The sequence below is a fragment of the Synchiropus splendidus genome, chromosome 14 (genome assembly GCF_027744825.2).
Source record: "Synchiropus splendidus isolate RoL2022-P1 chromosome 14, RoL_Sspl_1.0, whole genome shotgun sequence".
NCBI lineage: Eukaryota > Metazoa > Chordata > Actinopteri > Syngnathiformes > Callionymidae > Synchiropus > Synchiropus splendidus.
Window position 1 is genome coordinate 14,205,764 of NC_071347.1, and position 21,834 is coordinate 14,227,597.

The following is a 21,834-nucleotide window of genomic DNA, read 5'->3' on the forward strand; positions in this document are numbered from 1 at the left end:
GAGGGAGGGGGGGACGGAGAGAGAGAGAGAGAGAGGAGGGGTAGAGGCAGGGGACGCGGAGAAGACAAGGGCGAGAGGAAAAAACCTTAAAGTAAAAAGAATCGTCATGTTCTAAATCTATATTTTTTCATAAAACATTAAAGGAACATGTCAGTTCGGATTTATTTTTTAAAAATAATCGCGTCGTTATAAATAACGAATGCATTCGTTTACTTACTTATTTTAAATCATATTGTCTATATTTACTTTAAATATGTATTAAATGAGTGGAATTACGTTATAAATGCGCATGATTTAGCGTCACAATGTTCCGGCAAAAGCTCGAACAATGCGTCACGGAGAGTTCAACAAAAAAAAGGCCGATCGCGTTTTTCCCTTTAATGGAAATATTTTATACATATATGACGTTATATATGCAGCTCTACATGTTTTAATCTTTGTAAATTTGCGATTGTGCTGTACCGTGAACAACCACGACTCCCAATTTGAACAGCTTTATTAAACATATCGATTTATGCAGAGGGATATTACATCATTGTGGCGCTAGATATGTTTGAATCGATAACAAATAAATACAACGAAATCAAATGCGTATATTCACGGCGAAATGGAGACAAAGAAAACGAACTTTTAAGTGACGGAGGATATTTTTTATGCTCTTGTTTCCGATATAGCTGGCGTAGATTTGACGTCCGTCCTGGTGTTTCCCCTCACAGATGACTTTTTGCATTATTCTAAGGCCGTCCATCCTCGCAACTCGGCTCTATTGTTATGATAATACTATTGTGATTTTAACACTCGATGTGCAATCTGTCGATCCTCTTTGTAATGGCGACTGCTTTATTTTACTTTTCGCTTATATCATTTGTGTTCTCTCGTTTGGCCTGACCTTTTCTAAGCTTTTTAAAATGCGAATGAAAAGCTTAAGTTGAATAGCATACAAAACGAAGCAACACAGTTGTGATATTTCTATTTTTCTCGCTTCTGAACGAGGCCAACGTCTCAAGTCTAGGGGTAAAATGATATGATTGGGACTTAGCTTTTATTCACGTGTGATTGTTTTTATTAGTGGTAACAGTTAAAGAATAGGACATAGATTCTTCAAGTTTAATGAACGTTAAGAAACGTGATCTTGAGATGAGGGGTGTCTTCAATACACACACACACACACATACACTCAGACACACACACACACTCAAGTCATTCCACTTCAATCATATCAGATAAAGTCTTCACTTTGTACATTATTTGTTATTGTCTGAGTCGAAAACACCCTATGACTATCGATAAGAGGGTGAGAATGTGTGTGTGTAGGTGTGTGTGAGTGTGTGTGGTGGTGGGTGGGTGTGGAGTCTGAATTTAAATCCCAATATTTGTGATGTGTTTTCTGAAAAGCCACCTATATGTGTAAAAAAAACCCAACTGTTTATGGTTAAAATCTTGACATTAATCCTCCATCTTAACCGTCATGTTGTGGCACAACAATGAAAATACACCTCATCAGTGTTTATTGAGACAAAACCGCATTTTCCAGCACGAGAGAAAAACCCAAAAGCAGCGGCCGCACAATATTTATTTTAATTCGTGGATAAGGTGTGAGGAAATTGTGTTTCTTGAATTGTATTTGCTAAACGTTGCAGCGACGGTGATGCTAGGTGAGTGACGGTCGTGGATGAAATCGAGGTTATATTGAGAAGAATGAATCCATTTTAGTGTCAGGGAATAAAAATCGGAAGCCCAAATAATTCCGCTGATTATGAACATGAGGAAAATCGGTCCCAACATGTGAGGAGTTGCCGTTTGACCGATGATAAATACAGATACTGAATATTTCATCCATAATAAAGCTCTTATGTAAATCATTCATAATTCACAGCCACTCCCCCGGATATATATCCACAAACATGCGCCGGCTGTACCATAACCACGTCGTGATGCCCTCAGGTGTTTGCCAGCGGTTGTTGTTCCCACTGTAATATGTAGTTAGCCCTCTCAACAATTTACCCTGTCAGTGCTAATGGGTCAATTATCCAATGTGGTAACCCCCCCAGGCCGAATGAGAGCCAAAATCTCCTCAACTCCAAACTTGTCTTTATGACATTTATATGACAAAATATGGGGGGGAACTCGGGGCCCATCTGACACCTCTGCAGGTCCTTAATGTCGGCCCCTCCCTCTGCAGACCCCCTCTCTGCCCTAGGGTGCGGCACAGAGCAGGAACTGTAATACATCATGTACAGGCGAAGTAAAGGCCTGGTCCGGGGCACTCTGCACTCCTTGTCCATCTCTGTGTAACTTTATTTGGAGTCAAACACGCGCACGCCTCAAACTCTTAACTTGACCTCTGTCTTCCTTCACCCCATTTGCCGCTCATAAGTCCGTCTGTCTTTGTCTCTGCTGTCCATCTTGCATCCCCAAGGAGGCAATAACCTCCCAAGCAAGTGCTTCCCCTTGAGCTGTTGTCATAGTAACTTGTGGGCTGGTCGACATGACAACCCCACCATGGTCCAGAGATAGATGATAGGCCAGAAATGGAGATGGGGGTGCAGGGGCATAGACACCCCCTCTAATCTGGAATGCTGATTCAAAATGTTTTTTTTTAATATTATTTTCTCTATTGCACATTCAGCGCCAACCTGCTTTACATTTAAACAGGTATTTGCCGCAGACGCTCTCGGCCTCTGCTACGCCACAGATTCGTCTGTTCGACGGAAAATGTCAGACCAGCAGAAAAAAATGTTTTGAGTGTGATGTAAACATATTTATAAAAAAGAAAAATTAGCGCCTATAACTGCTGCATTTTCTTTTGTCCACCGTAGACTGAAAGGCATTATTTGAATAACTCTTACAAAAAATTCTGCTATTTATTTTACTTTTTCTGTTTAAACATTCAATTTACCTTAACGTCAGCATAAACTTGCATTTCATTGGTCGTTATGAAATACAATATTTTATCTTTTTGTGATGGTTTTTATGGTGCTTAGATCATTTTATACTAACCTTGCTCCCTTTTATTATTATTATTTATTGTTATTATTATTATCATTAGTAGTAGTAGTATTCCTTACGATTAATAATTAAGCTGTCCATTTTGTCATTATTTTCACGACATTTTAATAAAAAAGAAGAAGAAGAAGAAGTTACACATTTGTGTGTTTTTGTCCAGAGGACGAAAACAGAAATTGAAATACTACAACCTTGGATTTTTTTTTCACTTATTGCCCTGTTTATTCTGAAACCTTCCCTTAAAAGATAACATGAATTCACCCTAAAATCAAATGGTTCCATCACAATCCAGCAAACATGCATATTTAAAAGAGAAACTAATTAATTATAGGCGTTGGAAAACAGTGATGGATGACAGTTAACCCAAAGGAATCACATTACACATCATGTTTTTATTGCCGCTGTCATGATTTTTAAAGGATGGAGGGGCGAGCGAGATGATAAATTCAAAAACAGATCGGGGTTGCGGACCTTCAGCTCTCCCTGATCTTTGACCTCGGACGATGCTTGGAAAACAGATGCTACGTGAATAAAATGGAGCTGGTTTTTACCTTGAAATTTATTTATTATGATTTGGCGCTAAAATATAAACCGCCAAAAATATAATATGATGCTTTCAAGTGAGCTGTAGAATAAATAAAAATTTAATATAATTCTAATCTGCATAATATGATCAGATATAAAATAAGTATGAAAACATAAATAACATAATATAATGCCGAAGATTGACTATCGAACATTAAGTACTTTTGAATAAATTATGCAAAATGCGAAGAACAGGAGTAAGCAGCAGCAGCATCAAAACAGGTAAATATAATAAATGAATTATGGAGATTATTAATAAGTGGAATGCTTGTTAGGAAAGGAGTGCCTCTAAGTGGGATGAAGGGGGGGTCTTTCCAACGCCAAAATTTCATTGCCTCCCCACGGGACCACAGTGTTTTTTGGTTTTGCATTTTCAATCATTGGAATTGTTATTTTATGCACCACAATCACATTGTAGAAATGAAGGTATCGTTGAATGATATTGGTGAAGTAATACATATTAAACAGGCATATAACACATCTATGATCGCCATGAGATCATGTTACTACTACTACTACTACGATGACAACGCTTGGCTTGAAATTAAAAAACTTGGTTGGTATATTTAAACAGTTTATGTCACAGGAAGAGAACGCATCTTGTCTGGCTAAATGTTAAGACTTAAAAATACGTGGAATTACTAAACTTAAGTGGAAAAATATTTATGTTCAAGGGTTTTGATAGTTCAAGTAATTAGTTTAAAAAATGGTTTTGCACAGATAGACAACTAGCTATACATGTATTTGCTGTTGGTTAGACTTAAACTAGATGGCAACCATTAGTACTAATATATGTATTGTATTTCTTGAATTATTTCCATTGCAACTATATAAAACAATATGCCTGGTACTTTTTTTAACTTCAATTTTTCGTATATGAATCAGGCAGTCGTTTTTAAATCATGATTTAAATCCTCAACCTTCAATGACATGGATAGCTGAGCTCCATGAACATATTGTCTACATATAGTTATTCCTCTGTTGACGCCAGCTGTGTCATGCCAAAATGATGAAGCGATCGGTCACTAACCAAGTTATGCAAAGAGGGAGACTTAAGATCTGCCTGTTTATTTCAGTGCTTTCTGAGCAGTGATATCTCAGTTGGGTGAAACTGCCGGTCTGCTCTCACCTGGTCGTGAAGAGAGAGAAAAGAGAGATTTGAGCTCACTGTTTGAGCAGGTTGTGTTTACTCGCCAACCATCACCCTCTCTCTATGGATGCATGTTAAAACGGTGATGGACTCAAGATTTGTTCCCTGACCAGTCGTCATTTGCTTCTGTATTGATTGGGGGAGTGACCTCTTGCATAGTCCAGAGACTCAGAATAGAGCTTCTGCATATTAGAGATTGTTATGAATCATGTGAAAATGGTTTGAGGGTTCATCAATAATCTATCATGAGCGGATGCCTCGGAGCTGAAATGTGGAACATAAGGGGTTCCATATGAATTTGAAGTGTAAATGTTTAGTGTATAGTCAATAGTGTTTTTTCTTGACTGACTGACTCATGGAGCCCTGAGGTTCTCATTGAAAACCAAGGGCAAGTCAGGAGGAGGCTTCAAATGGAAGGTCGAACCCATATAGTTTGATGCAAAGTGTCAGCTCAGAAATGGACGGCAACAAATGACTTTCAAAAATGAAAATGACTGCGCATCTCCTTTTCATTTTCAGCTTGAAAAAAAAGAGCAATAATAGTAATTACGGCAACAAAAGTAATTACCAAAACCTGTTTCGTTTCAACTTAAAAGCCCCACCATTTCCTTTTGTGCGTCTCAGTTCTTCATCAGTTGGCACTTTGATCAAGATTCAGCTGTGCTCTTCGTTTGGCCTTTTCTTTTTTTCGACTTGCTGTGTGTTTGATGTGTTTGCGTGGTTTCATTTTTGTTGCCTCCACTTCTGACAGATGAATTTCCACCCTGGGGATCAATAAAGTGTGTCGTCTCATTTCATCTGATTTCGTCTCATCACCTCAGATGCGACCTCCTGCTGGAGATTGTTAATGATGTCAATCTAGCGGAGCTTGCCCACAGGTAGTCAATATTTATAGATAGCTAGACACACGTACCTATTCATGTATGCTAATTCAGAGAGACGCGAGCGGATGGCGCAAAAGCACTGATTCTTTTTCATGTACTTAAATAATATAGGAATGTGATTGGTGTTTTTGTGAAAAAGGGCCTTACACGACGCATATATTTCATATACCATTCATCCTCTGTGCCAAAACTGATAACATTATGACCACCTGCTATTGAAAGGCCCCATTTGTGCAGGCCATTGTTTCCAGCGAGCAGTCACTGCCCCACTGGTAATCTTGTCTATAATTGGTGACTATTCCTTCTGTTTCCTTCTTTCCTTCTTTTATATAGGCACCAATCACTGTGTAAAGCGAACACCACACAAAAGGTGCTGTTATCAGAGCAACACACAATAAAAGACAGGTGGCTATAATGTTAATAGATCCATTGTACATCTGGCATTTTCACTGTTTTCATAACTCTCATTTCATATTTCAGTTTAATTTAAATTCTCTAGAATAGGATTGGTTCTGCAATAAAAACACAAATAGATTGTTGTTTATTTCCATGAAACAAAATATATATTTTTTGAATAATGATTTATTCATGTATTTTTTAAAAATCGAGAAAACATCTTTAATTTGTTAAAGCCATTATAACGCTAGGTTGATCTATTAATATATGTATTTTAATGTAAAGTGGGGAAAACGTGAGACGAGACAAAAAGAAAGGGTGGGAAGAACGCGCCAGTGTTTTAAGGTAAAACTGAGCAACAGCGTCCCTTACTGGTCAGGGGAAGAAGTGATCAATGAGCCTCTCGGCTACCGTACAAGCGGAAATATGTCACGCAGTGTGTTGTGATACAGTTTATCTGAACTTCACAAGCAAATATCTATTCTGTTCTTCATTTACAGATCTGCGTTAACATGGACGATGAATGGGAAGAGGAAGTATGCATTTTTATTTCAGGTTTTATAGCGGCTGGTTTTGTGATGCTAACGTGTTAGCCACTGTAGTGTTGCATGCAAGCTAACCAGCGATATGACTTACTGCAACACTGTTTTATCTTCTTCCGCTCAGTTAGAGAATGTGTTTCTGTCTGACAAATGCAGTGTTTGTGGTGAGAACCATCGTTGTGGTTCTTGAAACTGAAGCGTGTTCTGTGTTTTAGGAACAGCTAGTTGTGGTGGAGCTCTCTGGTATAATAAACAACGACTTTCTGGCCAAGGGTCCGGGAACATGCAAGATTTTGGTAGGTGTTTGATGTTTTGATCTGAAGATGGAGGTGCATGTTGAGTTGGTGGTTGGTTGGTTTCAAAAGCAACAATGTAAAGTGGCTGACATTCATTCATTCATTGGGTCAAGTCAAGGTATTGCTGGTTGAGGTCCACTTCAGGAAAATATCTCCTAAATCTTGAACGGTGACATTACCATCACAGGATTTTAAAAGTGACATTTTATTTCTTGTGTTTAAGGACATTGACAGTGAAACGCCGATGATGCAAATAGGAGAGTACGTGTTTGCTGGAGAATATGAAGGTAAGATTTATGGTATTTAACAGCACCGATAACACATGAATTCTGTCATGTTAACATTGGAGCACAGCAATGTACTTGCAATTGCAATGCTCATTTTAGTGTCAATATGAGTTACAAATTCTGAGATCAATTAAGACATGTGTTTACAAACAAAGACTGGCCTAAAGTATTGATTGCTATGATAATAAATAATTTATTTAAACAACTTATTTAGATAAATTTATGAATTGTATACAAGTTGCATTTGTTTTTGTTTCTCTCAAGATGCTTTGGGAACTTGCGTGCTGTTTGAAGAGGATTCATCTCATGGTACATTCCACTCCTTCATGTCCTTATTTTCTTTTTTTTTTCCTTCTTAAGTTTAATTTTGTGTTTACCTGCAGGGAAGAATGCCCCAAAGCTCAAGTATATGTGTAAAACTGCAAAGAAACTCTTGATGCAGCGAATCTTCCTGACAGAGAAAAAGGAATGTGAATCCAACTCAGGTCGGTCCTAAGATCTATTGTAGCCTTGGAGACCCATTATCTAAAGTATTATATTGTTTACTAATTACATTTATGTCACAGGGAGCGGTGATGTTGCCAGGACAAGTCATGAAGATGCAATGGAAGGAGAGATGGACACTAGTCATTTGAAATCATAGACATCATGCTTCAACTGTGACACCATTTGTACGAAATATTTTAGTAAACATTTTTCAGCACGTTTTTATTACAGTTTGATGTTGTTGTTTTTTACTATAATGTTGTTAATATAATAAAATACCTTTGAATGTCAACATAACTGCCTATAAAATATGTATGCGCTGGTTCCTCTGCACACAACATGTTAAATTATATAATAAGTTGAGGATCACTGGTAAGATACTGTTCTCAGTTTTCAAGTTTTTTTAGTAAACGCATCAGTTTTCCCTCACATGAAGCCGATTTCAGACTTAAGCTAGCTGATCAGCATCCCGCTTTATACTCTGATGCAAACTTAAGCAGCGGGAAATACCTTCAAAAGTGTGTGATGGAAGTAACAAAGTAAATATATATATATATATATATATATATATATATATATATATATATATATATTTTTTTTTTTTTTTTTTTATTCGAACAAGAGAGATGAGTCACACTCAGTCAGAGGAGCAAGACAGCAAGGCTTGTCGTCTCTTGTTATTTCTATTAAGGTCATTTGATATGTACATTCAACAAAATAAAAGCTGGTCAAATCTCTTGTCATAGATTCATCGTTGTTCCTTTCATCTCTTATGGTTATGATATCTGACGAGAGGCGTACAGTTTCTGGTGGCTTTGTCTGACATTGTCTGCATGGAGACAGCTGGGACATTAGATCCCTCTGTCAGGGCAGGTTAAAGTGACTGTGTGAAACTCAATAGAAAATGGAGCCGTGGGTGGATTTGCAGGATCGCTCACCTGAAGATAATCAGATTATCGGACTCTGTGTGTACGTACTACTGCAACATGAATAAAGCCTGTTTGTTTTACCTCCCCAATACATTATATTTCATGTTGTTATTGTTCGAACGACGCAGTGTGTCACATTTATGAATGACCGTCTGGACGTCTGACGGTGAGGACGTGGCGGTTCTCAGCCAATCCAATCACAGAGCTCGATGTTGAAGCTGGACCAATAAGCGCGCGACATATCACTGTCGCGCTCGCTGCCTCGTTGGCCGACCAGCGTTTCAGCACCGGAAGTGCAAGGGTGTGTTTCCGGGAGGAGTGTTCGAAGCTGCGACGTCCAACTTCCTCGAAGACACCGGTGAGTTTTATGGAAGATTTTCCCCACTTAAATATGAAATTTGATTCGCAGTACCCAGCGTAAAACCAGTTTAGTTTAGATGAGATGCACAATGACATGTATTGGAGTTTAAATCCCGGGTAAACGTCTGCTCTGTCACGAGCTAGCGGTCTTGCGATAACGGTTCTCAAATGTCTTCAACTTGTTTGTCAAATTTCATAACGCAAATACCCTATAACATTGTTGAACAACGGCGGTCTAATCATACATATGTGCTCTTTTGGAATATAAGTTGCAAATCCATCATGCATCTTGATTTATAATAATAATATTTTTTATTATTGTGTTCGTTTGTTTATGTCGTCCAGATATGTTTTTAATTGTTTCTCTATTTCATTGTCTTTGTTCTGGGCAGGTTTTACATGGGTGTCTCTGTCTAATACAGGTAGTACAGTCCACGGAAATACAAGTCGAGAGCTGTAGACAAAAAAAAGAGTTGGAAGTCTCAGCGCGCACAATGAGGTCGTGACCTCGCAGCTCGCTTTTGTCATAGCCGCTATAGAAAGTGTGGGCTTCTTATTTTTCCTTAAAAGTCAGACTATTAAAGGTGACAAAATAAGCACATTTTCGAGCGATTTTGACCCACTTTAATTTTATTAGACCCGATAACCAAATGGCTTATAATGAAACGACCATATTCTTGTGAGTAAAACTTGCACTGATTTTTGTTGTTCCAGATCGAGGGTCTGCACAAACGTTATGGAGCTACGACCTTTTTTCATGTGCTTTGCACTCTGCGTGGTTTATGCCACCAGCAAACCCACAGAGAAAAAGGACCGCGTTCACCATGATGAACCCCTGAGTAACCGAGAGCATGATGATGCAGATAATTTTGACTATGATCATGAAGCCTTCCTTGGTCAGGAGGAAGCCAAGACCTTTGACCAGCTCACACCAGAGGAAAGCAAGGAGAGGCTTGGGTAAGCTGGACTGACACAACCACATCGCTGTATATGGGAGTATTTTATATGTGATATCTGAGGAGGACTTTTGTTATTTGTCTTTAAAGCATGCTGGTGGAACGTATCGACGAAGATAAGGACGGGTTTGTTACTGTTGAAGAGATGAAGAAGTGGATCAAGCATGCCCAGAAGAAATGGATCTACGATGACGTGGATCGCCAGTGGAAGAGTCACGACCTCAATGGCGATGACTTTGTGTCATGGGAGGAATACAGGAATGCCACCTATGGATACATCCTTGGTAGGGTCCCTCATTTGAGACACTTTCATGCTTCTCAACCAAATTGTTTTTTGATAGAATCTTTTTTTTGTTTGTTTGTTTGATCGTTCAGATGATCCAGACCCTGATGATGGCTACAGCTACAGACAAATGATGGATCGTGATGAGAGGAGATTTAAAATGGCTGACCTGGACAGGGACCTGAAAGCCAACAAGGAGGAGTTCACAGCTTTCCTCCATCCTGAGGAATACGACCACATGAAAGACATTGTTGTTCTGGTAAGTTCTCTCACTCTGAGCACTTTATGGTCCCTTGTTCCCATCACATCTTTGAGCTCCCCAAGTTTCAGAGCAGCTCAGGAATGCACCAGCTGCTACCTGTACACTACAATTATTAATTCCAGCTGTGTGGCTTTGCAGGTTTTGACAGGAAGTACGTTAGAGACAAAATGACTGAATGGCTTGTTTGACTTAAGACCTCTTCAGTTTTATGCTGTTTTATTGTGTTTATGTGGTTAAGTTTTCCTCAAAAACCTGCGCCCCAGGACTTTCTGTAGTTCATGTATATGATAATAAGCTTCCGATCAGTATAGTGCCGAGAGTTATGTCTGTCATTGTTGATATTTCCTCTGCCTGCAGGAAACCATGGAGGACATTGACAAGAACGGAGATGGTTTGATCGACTTGGACGAATATATTGGTGAGTTGTTCTCTTAAATCACACATTATTAAGGCCACATGAGTCCGAATTGCTCACACAAGGAATCAGTGGGCATCAAAAACTTTATATGCCTTGCAGTGTTTCATGTTCACCGACTCAAAAGCAACTTCCGGGTACACTGAATCTGGAATCCCTCTTGTGACAGGTGACATGTACAACCAGGACAGTGACGCCACGGAGCCCGAGTGGGTAAAGACAGAGAGAGAACAGTTCACTGAATTCAGAGACAAAAATAAAGATGGAAAGATGGACAAGGATGAAACCAGAGATTGGATCCTGCCCAGTGACTATGACCACGCTGAGGCTGAAGCCAAACACTTGGTGTATGAGTCGGACGCAAACCAGGTACAATCTTTTTCCATTTCTGTCGTGATGCTCATCATGTTAAATACTTCTAACTGTATCTCTTCAAACTTCAGGACGGACATCTGACCAAGGAAGAAATTGTGGCGAAGTACGATCTGTTCGTGGGCAGTCAAGTGACCGACTTTGGCGAGGCGCTGACTCGACACGATGAATTCTAAATACACATCTGCCTCCACTCGTGGGCTTGGTGCTTGTTTCTACATCCAGACGAGTGAATCCAAGTCAGAGTACCTGAGAGTAATTTATTTTCATTTTCAAGAATGTTTTCTTGAATCGTGTTCTCTTTTTATAAACATCTGCATTGTGTGTCTACACACAGAAGATTAACACACCTTGTTTTGAGATCCTTGACTGAAAAGAAACTTCTTTTGGAGAGGAACAACATTCACTTGTTCCATTCTTTTTTTTTTTTTCAACGCACTGGACTATGTTGACACATTTTCCGTCGAAAATACTGACATGGTTGCTAGAGTCCTGCAGCAATGGGATGATGACACACTTCCATACATTTCAGTGACAATGAAGACTATTTGGACTAGTGCAATAGCATCATGTTTTGGTCCCCGATGTTGCCATGGTAACGCTAGCTTGCGTGCTGTTGAAGGAGTCGAGATAAACATGGGGATTGATGCTTTGTTCTCTGTGTGTGTGCGTGTGTGTGAGTACAGATTGCGTGTGAAGTGTCATCAGGTATTCCTCTTGTTGTGTTCTGTGTTTCACTTTCAGCTACTAACTCTTTTGTTTGCCAAGTAAAAACATTTTTAATGAAACAACGCCTCCAGAGTACCGGGGGTTTTTCTTCGTTGCGCTAGTCCTATCATTTATAACCACTGTCCAGTTTTTATACGATAAACTGTACTGTACATGACATTTTTTTGTTTTGGTTTTTTAACTAGCTCACGGCAGCCACAAGGCTTTTGCTTAAGAAATCACTGTAAATACGTTTTGGTTTTGCAGCCTGAGCACATGAATAATCAGGTTCTGTTTTTCTTGATTGAGAAGTTTGTTTCAATAAAACAAATACAAATGTAGGCTTCAATTCCTTTCTTCCCAAAACATTTCATTTGAAGTTCATGGGAAAGTTATTTTGTTAGATGAACGTGGATAGGGTTATTTTTTAAAAAATGAATACAAAGACACACTTTTTAGCTCAAATTTGTTGGTTAAAGTCAGTAAAAGTTTAAAAATATCGCACTCAACTAAAAGACAATCCAATATTAAACTTGTCATCTGTTCCTGTCCTTGAACCAGAGGTCATGACCATACACAAAATGTATGACATTGAATGGCTTCTGGCTCAGCTCCTCCTTCTTTATATATATATATATATATATATATATAAAGAAGGAGGAGCTGAGCCAGAAGCCATTCAATGTCATACATTGAATGTCATTTCCATCGTCATCCTTCCATCCAAAATAGAATTGTGTATTGCCTGTGTAGCTCAATTTCCACAACTCCAGGTAACCTATTCAACCCCCCAAACAAAAACACGTGTGTGTGTTCTCGTCAATAGTAGCTGAAGTGGATTAAACTGCAGGAGGTTCAAAAATCTTTTCTAATCTGAGCGGATCTACTTTAATGGGTTGACCAGTTGCCAGTGGAACAAGAACATGCCTCCCAAGTCAGAGTGGTCCAAAGCTACTGAACACAATCTGTCCCCAACAATGCTAAGTGAAGGAAATTAAGCAGCTCTGACAGGTAAAAAAAACAAAGAAAACAGGCTGTTTTATTTAGATTCGGACAAGCAGGACTAAGCCAAGTGGAGTGTTTGTAGAAGCTAAATAAAAGCTAGTTTTCTAACATGTGAATATATGTCCTTTTAACTGCCTGTTACTTTGTAAATGTGATAAAAATAGGATTACAGCGAGCCATCACTCTCAGCAGCTCCTCATCGTCTGGATCCAACTCTTCCCCACTGTCACTGTTCTTATCTTCATCACCCAGATTTCCATCGTCATCCTCTTCCTTCAGCACCTCCTCCGCCGAAAGTCTTGGTCCCGCAGATGGACTCTGCACTTCTTCAGGAATGTCTGGTAAGTCCAGTGAGGTGGATGGTTCTGTTTCTTCAGGGGTTAGATCGGAGGAAGCGTGCGATGGTGTGAGTGGTGGTGTTTCTCCTGGAGAGGTGTCTATCTCCACCAGCGTGGCTTTGAGAGGAGCATGCTCCGGGGTGCTGGGTGGGGTGCTCTCATGTTTGGTGACGGGCGAGGACAGCAGAGGGGAGTACGGGCGGCTGACGCGAGGTTTGATGAAAGGCTTCTCTGTCTCTGCAGGAGCTGCTCTACACTGACTGCTCAAGTGAGAGAGCGGCGACGTTGGAGCTGACTGGCTGGTAGATGGACCCACGAGGTCAATGATGGAGTTTCGTTCTGAATCCAGACACGTGAAAGGAGGAGAAGGGCTGGTGTCGTTGGTGGGGCTGGAGATGGTGTTGGGTGGCGGCTGAGGAGATCTGGGCTGTCCTCTCGGTGGAGGGGCTCCTTGCGCGGAGCTCTCCTCCACTGCACACTGGGGAAGGATTGAGACACTGATCTTGCTTTCCAATGGGCTGCAGGCTTCCTCAACTGGAATCACAAGGGCATCTTCCCTGGGAACAGACTCGCTGGGCAGTTCTGGCTTTTCTGAACAGTTGAATGAAGGGTTGCAGGTTCCATAGTCCTCACTGCTGAAGGGCAGGTCTTCCATTTGTGGCATGGCACTTTGGTGATTCACCTGAGGAATCACAACAATCATTGTTTGCTACAATAAAGTCTACTTGAAGAGAATTTCCGATTTTTACATCAGAGAAAGGGAGATAACTTACAAGTTGGAACCATCGAAGGCTCTGTGAATAAACACAAAACCCTTTAGAGGTAGAAGTGCAACACTATCACAGCTTGAAGAAGAAAATTCCTCACCACGTTTGGATGCTTCCCCTGAGCCACACAGCCTCTTTCCAGTGGGTCCCTGTGCCCCCTGTGCTTCCTCTTCAGCCACATCAGTGCGACCAGGATGCAGCCGAGGCCGGTCATGAAGACCATGCTGAGGAACAAGGCTTTGCCCACCGTGCATCCGAGCGCTCGCTCGTCGGTCAGTGCGCTGTGAGGGACTGAGACCCAAAACATTTGTCAGTGTGAAGAACTGTGACAAACCTGCAAGGTGAGTGTGTTTGTACTTGATTGTCCTTCAGGTAAGACCTCCACCAAAACGGAGGCGTACGCCACTTCGCCCGTCTCCTGGTCCACGGCAATAACCTGAATTATATGATGGTACTGTTTAACTTGTGTTGGCATTTGTTGCTCTGTATTGTTTTTGTTTTTTTCAGCAGGAAAAGTGGTGAAACCTGATGGAACTTTTCGAGACATATATCAAGGCAAGTTAATCTTTTCAAAGAGGAAAAAAAAAGAAAACTCACAAGTTATTAAAAATTAAAAACTATATAGTGCACGTTGTGTAGTTAAAGTGCAATGTTGTCATAAGAGTTTAAACCTTATCAACATACTTGTCAAACCCAAGTAGAGCTTTGAGACTCACCTTCAGAAAGTGTTTCTGCTTCGGTCTGAGCTGATCGGTCCTGGCAATAACCAGTCCATCCCTGGTGATCTGGTAGATGTCGGTGTGATCCGACGCCGGACTGAAGTTGAAGTAGATCATCTGATTGAAGCCCTGGTTCATTTATTGCAAAGACAATGAGGCAGGTGGTCATACAACAATATGATCGAACAATGGAGGATGAATTTACATTCTCAAAGTCCTGGTCCTGCACATGAAGAATCAAAGCTTTGCCGCCGTAGGTGTTCACCAGAGACAGAGGACTCTTCCCGGCCGAAACGAATCCTTTGTATTCTGCCATGCTGAACTGCGGGTGGAAGTGGTTCACAGGCAAAACTCGCACGGCTAGTGTTGTCACAGAGTACTTCCTGCTGTCGTCGTTCTGATACGCCTGTGAGCGAGATGCGGGTGAAACGCTCAAGGGATGATTTTGCATTTTAACAGGTCCTGTGTGTCTTGCTCACCATGATCTGAAGATGAAGTGTTGGACTTGTGAGTCTGTCTGTCACTGCCTTCGTGAGTCTCACCTCACCTGTCTTTCTGTCCATGAGGAAGTGGCTGTTGTCATTCCCTGGTGTGGTTCAAAATATAAAAAATGTTGAATATATTGAAGACAAAAATGTATAGTGATCAAGTGAAAACAATACTTTGTTGGTTACATGAAGGAGTGACTGTTTACAACATAATAATTTGCTTGAATTATCCTGGGAATTTACGACAGTGGACGAACTAAGGAGAAATACAACAAAAGTAACACTAATGAACTCAAGAATCAATTTTAACTTGACAATCTATGGATATAATTTAAATGTAATTTACTGACAAGTACCACACATGTATGTGGGGAAAAAAACATTAAGACATTAGAAAAAAATAATAAAAAAACACTGTATTACATTTTTAATTTAAGGATAAAGGATAAAGAATTATCGTTGAATATAAAGAATTATCATTGACATAAGTCATATTGTAGCCTCACATTCAATTACCAACTTTTACTATTAATATATTAATTTTGGGAAACACTAAAGGTACTTTATTTACATTTTAATTGAGATATGGTGTTCTTCTACGACATATTTCTCTTAACAGTAGATGTCACTGTCGAACAGCGGTGAATTTACCTTTGACTCAACACGCTAAAGTGTCATGGAAACTAAATCTGATACTGTTTGAGTGAGATATTCTTTGCACCTGAGAGTATGGCATAGCTGATGGAGGAGTTGACCCCAATGTCTCCATCGACAGCATGGATGGGACCCGGGGAGACATCCAAAACAAAGCCCTGCGACATGACAGATACACTTGTTTCTCTGATAATAAGAGACCATGGAGAAAGACCAAGGAGTTTTACTGACCTCTTCCCCCTCAGTGATGTTGGCAGAGTATTGTGGGTTGATGCAGACATGCGTGGTCTCATTATGAAATAGCATGGTGCAGGGCAGGAACTGTGGGTACTGGTCGTCTCCGTCCTGAACAATGATGGTGACGTCAGTGCTGGTGTTGTAGTGCTCCTCCGTGTTCATTTCCTGTGAAACAATGAAGATTATCTCCGGCGCTGTTTTGTGAGAGGTGACTGTATTACTAAATAATGAGCGCTACAAATGTCTTACAGAAGCATAGATGGTGACTGACAGCTGAGACTTGGTCTCAAAGTCCAGAGGTTTGGCCAGGATCACCTCACCACTATTTGGGAGGTCAAATTTGAAGTACTGTGCGTCAGGCTGTGGGACAGACCGGGACAGAAATGAGGTAAGTGGTGTGTTCTCTACCATGTGAAAAGGTAAAACTCACCGATGATCGGTCAACCGAGTAAATAATCTGATCGTTGTCTGCGTCTGTTGCTTGAACTGTGAATATCAGCGAATTCACTGATGTTAACTGGAAGTAAAGAGGAGATTGAATTGAAGACAACATCAAGTCACAGTCAGTGTGTCAGTATTTCACCTTACCTCGCTTACAACAAGCGACTGGACTGTGTTTTCAGCGAACACTGGCAAGTTATCGTTCTCGTTGATGACTTCCACCATGATCCTGTAGACACTCTGAGAAACAATAGGCATATGCTCGATCAAATCTGGAAAATGAGCTATTGGACACTGAATTGGAATGTACCTGAAGCACATCCTCCTCATAACAAGACAACTCTGCCATGAGAACTGGACCTTGCTCCTGAAATAGGTCAGTTTAGGACAGATGTGAGCAGAGCAAACCGTGCACAACCAAAAGAAATGAACAGTGCTTCTTAAAAGTTTATTTTATAGATTTTTATGACACGTATAACGTTTGCTAAGGACCAAGTCAAATTATTACCCCCTCCAAAAAGGAGTTTATCTCTTAGCAAATTGAATTGAAGGACTCAGAACAGGCGATTACATTTTGGTGGTGAACGCACAAATCTTTTTCACCACATTGCTTATTTTGCTCGCCTACTGTGTGTTCAGAACTTTCAGAATGTTATCATCTCCTGCTGTCCCATTGAACTCATCACTATCTAAAATATTATATTGCTTAAATAAATGCAGGGCAATACATTGAGTAAACAAAAACAACAACAAACAACAAACAGCATCAGTCTGCAAATAGTCCCTGTCTAGTTATAGGATTGTAGTGTAGGATTGACTATGTTTTTAGCTTTTAAATTGTTCGCTTTTTTGGAAAATAAAATGTTCGGCAAGCATTTAGAAAAACAGTAGACTAGATCCAGTCTGATTCAGCTTTGGCCCTGGTGACGCTCATCCGTTTTCCAATTGAGTTTCCAATCTGCAAGAGTTATCTACTATCTAAAACTGTTATCTAACTGCTTAAAGTACTTTGTAGCATCTGGCAATAGTGTGGAAGTGGGGGATGTAACCTTTCCTTGAGCTCATCATTTAAGTTAGTTTACTAAATGGCTCCTGAGTAATTTTACCGCACATGTTCGACATATGTGGCTGAAGAGTAACTGTAATTGTGGGTTTTCTCTGTGCAATATTCAGCGTTTCTTATATGGAAAATACGGGGAAAATGTCATTAGTATCAAGTCTTTCATGTTGTCCATGATATTGTGTATATGTTGTGTATAATGGTGCTTTATTATTTTAAATATTTGGTTTGCGGACAGCGAAACTGCTGTCTTTTGTTTCTACTTCTCATTGTCTCCCTTTGTTGTCGAACAGAGTGACAGCGAGACGGGATTGAGACCATTAATCTAGTTAACCCTACAGCAGCTGGCTGGAGAGACAGAACGTTTCCTGTCCAAGCCTGAGGTTGCTGGGTTTAATCAGGAGATAGTTGACAGGTTCATTGTGGCCCGGTGCTATAAAAAGCATTCCTAGAGACCAAACAGCGTGTCCCTATTAAACAACACGAGTACAATGAGCCTGGGGTTCAAGCTTTCAAATAAAAGTGCCCTAAGGAAAGCTTGCTGATCGGTGTGGTCGGAAAATACCTCTCGGTCGAGAACTTTCTGTGCTGAAGTGTTGATACGGATATATTTCCCGTCCAACATGAACCAGTCGGCGTCTTTCCCATCCAGACTCCAGTGGATCCCCTCTGTTGATGTGTCAGTCAGGAACTCACTGATGACCTCCCCAGGAACGCTGTTCTCTCTGATGGATGAAAATACGTTCTGACCATCCAAACAGCCGCCCCATCCCGACATCCCTGTGGAAAACAAGACTTTTACAGAGGAAGGGAAACACCAGGGTGTTGAGTTAGGGGCTATAGCTGTACCTGTGACACTGTAGAGATGTAAGAGGAGTATGAAAGCGCAGAGCAGCCCCTGAGTCTGAGATAGACTCCATTTTCTTTCAAAGGGGGCCATTCCTGTGATCAGTCAGGCCTCAGGGAGTATCTTCAGAGACGGAAAGGAAGAGAATTTAAGGCACAAAAAAGTATTCAGTTGATAGCTTAGTTAATGAGGAGTTGAACTCACTCTAAACTTTTCTTTATATTGATATTTTATATATATATATATATATATATATATATATATATATATATATATATATATATATATATAGAGAGAGAGAGAGAGAGAGAGAGAGAGAGAGAGAGAGAGATAGATAGATTTTGAATTGATATTCATATTTATATTTGCATGGCATTTCTAAATAATAAATTCATGCAATGAAAAAGTCTGACAAGAAGGTGGATTTCAATTGAAATACGATTAATTGTTGTTAAGGTTTGCACCTAGTCTGTGACCTTTTTGGGACATTCGGAGCTACATTATTACTTTCATTTCATCTTGTAATGACATAGGTAGACTATACAGGTACTTAATTTGCTTGCAGAGTGAATATCTTGATTCCTTAAAAAACATTCATAAGGAATACAGGACTAAGTTTCTAGAATATGGAGTTTATTTTTCGAGAATTTTTGGAGGGTTGCAACTGAGGGGTCAAAGGTCTCACTTCATCTTGCCCCACACACTGTAGGATTTGGTTTTGATGGAAACTGGTTACTTTGGGTAACAGACAACTCTCTGACTGTCTCTGTCTACTTGAATATGCAACAATATCGTTTTTCATTGCCAGAATGTTACAATACTTCATTGTACTGTATTCTTCATGAGTGTCTGTTTTGTTTGTGACATGAACAAAGCCTAAATAACATTTCGATAGATTCCACAGTTTGAGCCCAAGTTCTATTTATATTAGTTGAACCCTTTGACGCAGCAATTTCTATATATAAACCTGATGATTCTGTAGATGTTACCCAACATTTACAGATGATCAAACAGTAGCTAATTCTTCATTTGTCTACTCTCCAGACTATAATTTTACCATTCATTGAGACATTCCTCATTTCCTCATTTGTGTGTTGATCCTGTTAACAATCTACAACCTCCTTGAAACTGGCTAGTTTTCTCTTTAGCTGCAAGAAATCACTTTAAATAGCCGACGCACCTGTTGCTCTCACTGACCTGTTGCAGTCAAATGGTCTGCCGCGTCTTGTTTATCTGTTTCCATATCCTTCTGACATGTGGTGAAGGCGTCATCATTAGTCCCCAGACGTGAACAGCCACAGCAAACACTTCAGTCGCACCAATAAACAAAGACAAATGGAGACAGTGAATTAAAAAGTAGACAGCAGCTTATGGTGCGTCCTGTTGGGGATAAACGTCAGCTCAGGGGCTAAACCTTCAGGGCGGGACTTACCTGGTCAGGGAGGAGACAGGACCAACCAGATTAAAGATGGCGGACGGTGGGGTCAGAGACTGGTGTCACGAGTGAATTTACCAGATTTGTCTGGAACCATGAGACTTGACAGCCCTATAAAAGTTTGCACTCACTGAGCTGATGTGCTGCACAACAGTATTTTCCATACGTTCCATTTATGTTTCAAGACGAATGGAGGACAGACTGCCTGGCTACAGTTGGATTTGGTCTCTCAGTGCCGTGCGGCAGCTAATTGAACCTGACAAGGGATTAGGTATCAAACATCGACTGTTCACCGCCTGAAGATTAACCCACATCCCTCTACACACACAACCCAGCATGCAGAGGCAAACACACCCTTTTGCGTTCCTCAAATATCTCCAAGGCTTTTTCAGATAAAAGCCTGTTTAGGTTGTGATTTTTGAAGATGTGTGAGGTCCTTTTTTTGATGGAGATTTGGAAGAATTGGGTGGGAAGTTTGCTTGACTGATCCGGCTCGTGGTCGAAGGCTTTCAGTCATGTTCCAACTATGACATAGCAACTGCTTTCACTATCTTTATATGCATTTACAGGAAGGATATTTATTGTTTCAAGTTATCTATTCTCTTTTTGTTTTTATAGCTTATGACAGGCCTGGCCAACCCGTGGCTCCCGAGCCACATGCGGCTCTTTTCCCAGTTTCATGTGGCTCTTCACCAAACTTTGTCATTCCCTAAACTAAACGTATGGCATGTGTTTCACCTGTTATTCATTGTCCTTACATATTTGTAGGATGTGGCTCTTTTCAGCAACAAAGTAAAACAATGTGGCTCTTAGCCTCTGACTGGTTGGCCACCCCTGGCTTATGAGAATTAAGGGGACAAAAATGGTTGCCATCTTGTGAGCAGAATTCTCTTCTTCCCTGCCTCAGTCAAAGTTGCCCTGATCAATTTCTTGTTATGCAAGTTGTCATGGTAGTGAGCTGTGGAGGCTGCTTGTAGCAACCTCGAGTTCCATTTGGCAACTTAAAACTTATTTTCTGCCTGTTATACGTACCGTTCTGGATAGGTCCAACACAGGTTCTTTGTTGTTCCTCGGAAAACAATCTTGGGCAACCTCATTTCCCTGTCTTTGACACTGCAGTAGTTAAATATTGTGTATCGTTTCTGCCATCACTCCAGGCCACCTCAGATATTTTGACCTGTCTGGTACTGTAACAAGTCTGGACATGTTTTGGAACCTCTTGACCTGTTCCTGAAGTGATGTTTAGGTAACCCAAACCCTAGTGGGTTTTAGTGCTGCAAACTTGCTCCATTTGTCAGCGACAAATTACCACAGAAGAAAGATGTCGGTGTTGTGGCTGTTGGGCTTTTAACATCTCTATGTGCAAATGCAGTAGCATGAATAGTAATTGCCATTCTAGAATGCTGTTTGCTGTGCCATCCGAGAGATCTCACTAAGTCAGCGTTCATTTTCAGCTTTGCCCTTTTCATGAATTCATGGAAACCATGGTATTAGTCACCACTGTGTAAACTGCTCTAAGCCTTTTGTTTGGATGGGCTGCTGTTACCAGAGTCGATCACTAGGTGTCGCCAGAGTTAAACCATTTAGCACAGACCCTTCTCCATGTGCACAGCCTACACACACTTCCAGTTACTTTAAAAGAGAATTTATTTCAGCTGCATTGTGAAATGTAAAACCATTAACAGTGTGAACTCCAAATGTCAATCTCATTTATGCTAAGGGAGTCGGCACCATTAGAATTAAGCCATTCTGAAGCCATTCTAGTGAGAAGCCATGAGACATGTCTGTTCCATATCTACAAAATGCATCAAGTGGCTCATGACACTCGCCATCTATCAAAGAGATTCATGAGTTATTCCATGAGCTTTGCTCCTGGCTTCATGAACTTGGCCGGATGTGAGGTGATAAATATTGGTCCGAACTCCT

The 21,834-nt window shown here is 40.5% G+C and overlaps 3 protein-coding genes across 7 annotated transcripts in view; 2 read left to right on the top strand and 1 right to left on the bottom strand.

Moving 5' to 3' along the window:
• The window catches only part of gtf3c6 (general transcription factor IIIC, polypeptide 6, alpha), a 34,535-nt gene extending 26,359 nt beyond the window's left edge, over window positions 1-8,176 (top strand). For 3 of the 4 annotated variants that reach the window (XM_053886887.1, XM_053886889.1, XM_053886888.1), the window contains 6 exons: window positions 6,522-6,557; window positions 6,779-6,859; window positions 7,083-7,146; window positions 7,411-7,455; window positions 7,530-7,631; window positions 7,713-8,176. In XM_053886887.1, coding sequence (XP_053742862.1) covers window positions 6,534-6,557; window positions 6,779-6,859; window positions 7,083-7,146; window positions 7,411-7,455; window positions 7,530-7,631; window positions 7,713-7,789 — 393 coding nt within the window. In that variant the 5' untranslated portion in view covers window positions 6,522-6,533 and the 3' untranslated portion in view covers window positions 7,790-8,176. Of the gene's footprint in view, window positions 1-52; window positions 6,558-6,778; window positions 6,860-7,082; window positions 7,147-7,410; window positions 7,456-7,529; window positions 7,632-7,712 lie in introns of those variants that run through there. The other variant, XM_053886886.1, reaches the window with a different exon arrangement.
• A 686-nt stretch (window positions 8,177-8,862) lies between these two features.
• Window positions 8,863-12,253, top strand: calub (calumenin b). The gene is made up of 7 exons (XM_053885531.1): window positions 8,863-8,919; window positions 9,636-9,878; window positions 9,968-10,161; window positions 10,253-10,419; window positions 10,780-10,840; window positions 11,007-11,206; window positions 11,281-12,253. The coding sequence occupies exons 2-7, from the start codon at window positions 9,658-9,660 to the stop codon at window positions 11,383-11,385; spliced, it is 948 nt and encodes a 315-aa protein (XP_053741506.1). The 5' UTR covers window positions 8,863-8,919; window positions 9,636-9,657; the 3' UTR covers window positions 11,386-12,253.
• A 677-nt stretch (window positions 12,254-12,930) lies between these two features.
• LOC128770820 (cadherin-related family member 5) lies at window positions 12,931-19,873 on the bottom strand. 2 transcript variants are annotated; one of them, XM_053885708.1, is made up of 16 exons: window positions 19,671-19,873; window positions 18,476-18,596; window positions 18,192-18,406; window positions 16,877-16,933; window positions 16,714-16,806; window positions 16,556-16,642; window positions 16,375-16,485; window positions 16,120-16,290; window positions 15,956-16,046; window positions 15,226-15,332; window positions 14,952-15,152; window positions 14,744-14,875; window positions 14,385-14,463; window positions 14,128-14,318; window positions 14,034-14,054; window positions 12,931-13,942 (listed from the first exon to the last, which is right to left on the bottom strand). In XM_053885708.1, exons 2-16 carry the CDS (start codon window positions 18,564-18,566, stop codon window positions 13,061-13,063), a joined length of 2,529 nt encoding a protein of 842 aa, XP_053741683.1. In that variant the 5' UTR covers window positions 18,567-18,596; window positions 19,671-19,873; the 3' UTR covers window positions 12,931-13,060. The 2 variants fall into 2 exon arrangements, with proteins under 2 accessions (XP_053741683.1, XP_053741684.1); XM_053885709.1 differs by having other exon boundaries at window positions 19,654-19,873.
• Between the last annotated feature and the right edge of the window lie 1,961 nt (window positions 19,874-21,834).

Excerpts from the sequence above, each read along its gene's own strand:
- LOC128770820 (XM_053885708.1), bottom strand. The coding sequence starts at position 18,566 with ATGGCCCCCTTTGAAAGAAAATGGAGTCTATCTCAGACTCAGGGGCTG. Across the intron at positions 16,047-16,119 it reads ACATCACTGAGGGGGAAGAG|GGCTTTGTTTTGGATGTCTC; the intron begins GTCAGTAAAACT and ends GTCATGTCGCAG. Across the intron at positions 14,319-14,384 it reads CTTACCTGAAGGACAATCAA|TCCCTCACAGCGCACTGACC; the intron begins GTACAAACACAC and ends TTTGGGTCTCAG.
- calub (XM_053885531.1), top strand. The coding sequence starts at position 9,658 with ATGGAGCTACGACCTTTTTTCATGTGCTTTGCACTCTGCGTGGTTTAT. Across the intron at positions 9,879-9,967 it reads GAAAGCAAGGAGAGGCTTGG|CATGCTGGTGGAACGTATCG; the intron begins GTAAGCTGGACT and ends TTGTCTTTAAAG. Across the intron at positions 10,162-10,252 it reads CACCTATGGATACATCCTTG|ATGATCCAGACCCTGATGAT; the intron begins GTAGGGTCCCTC and ends TTGATCGTTCAG.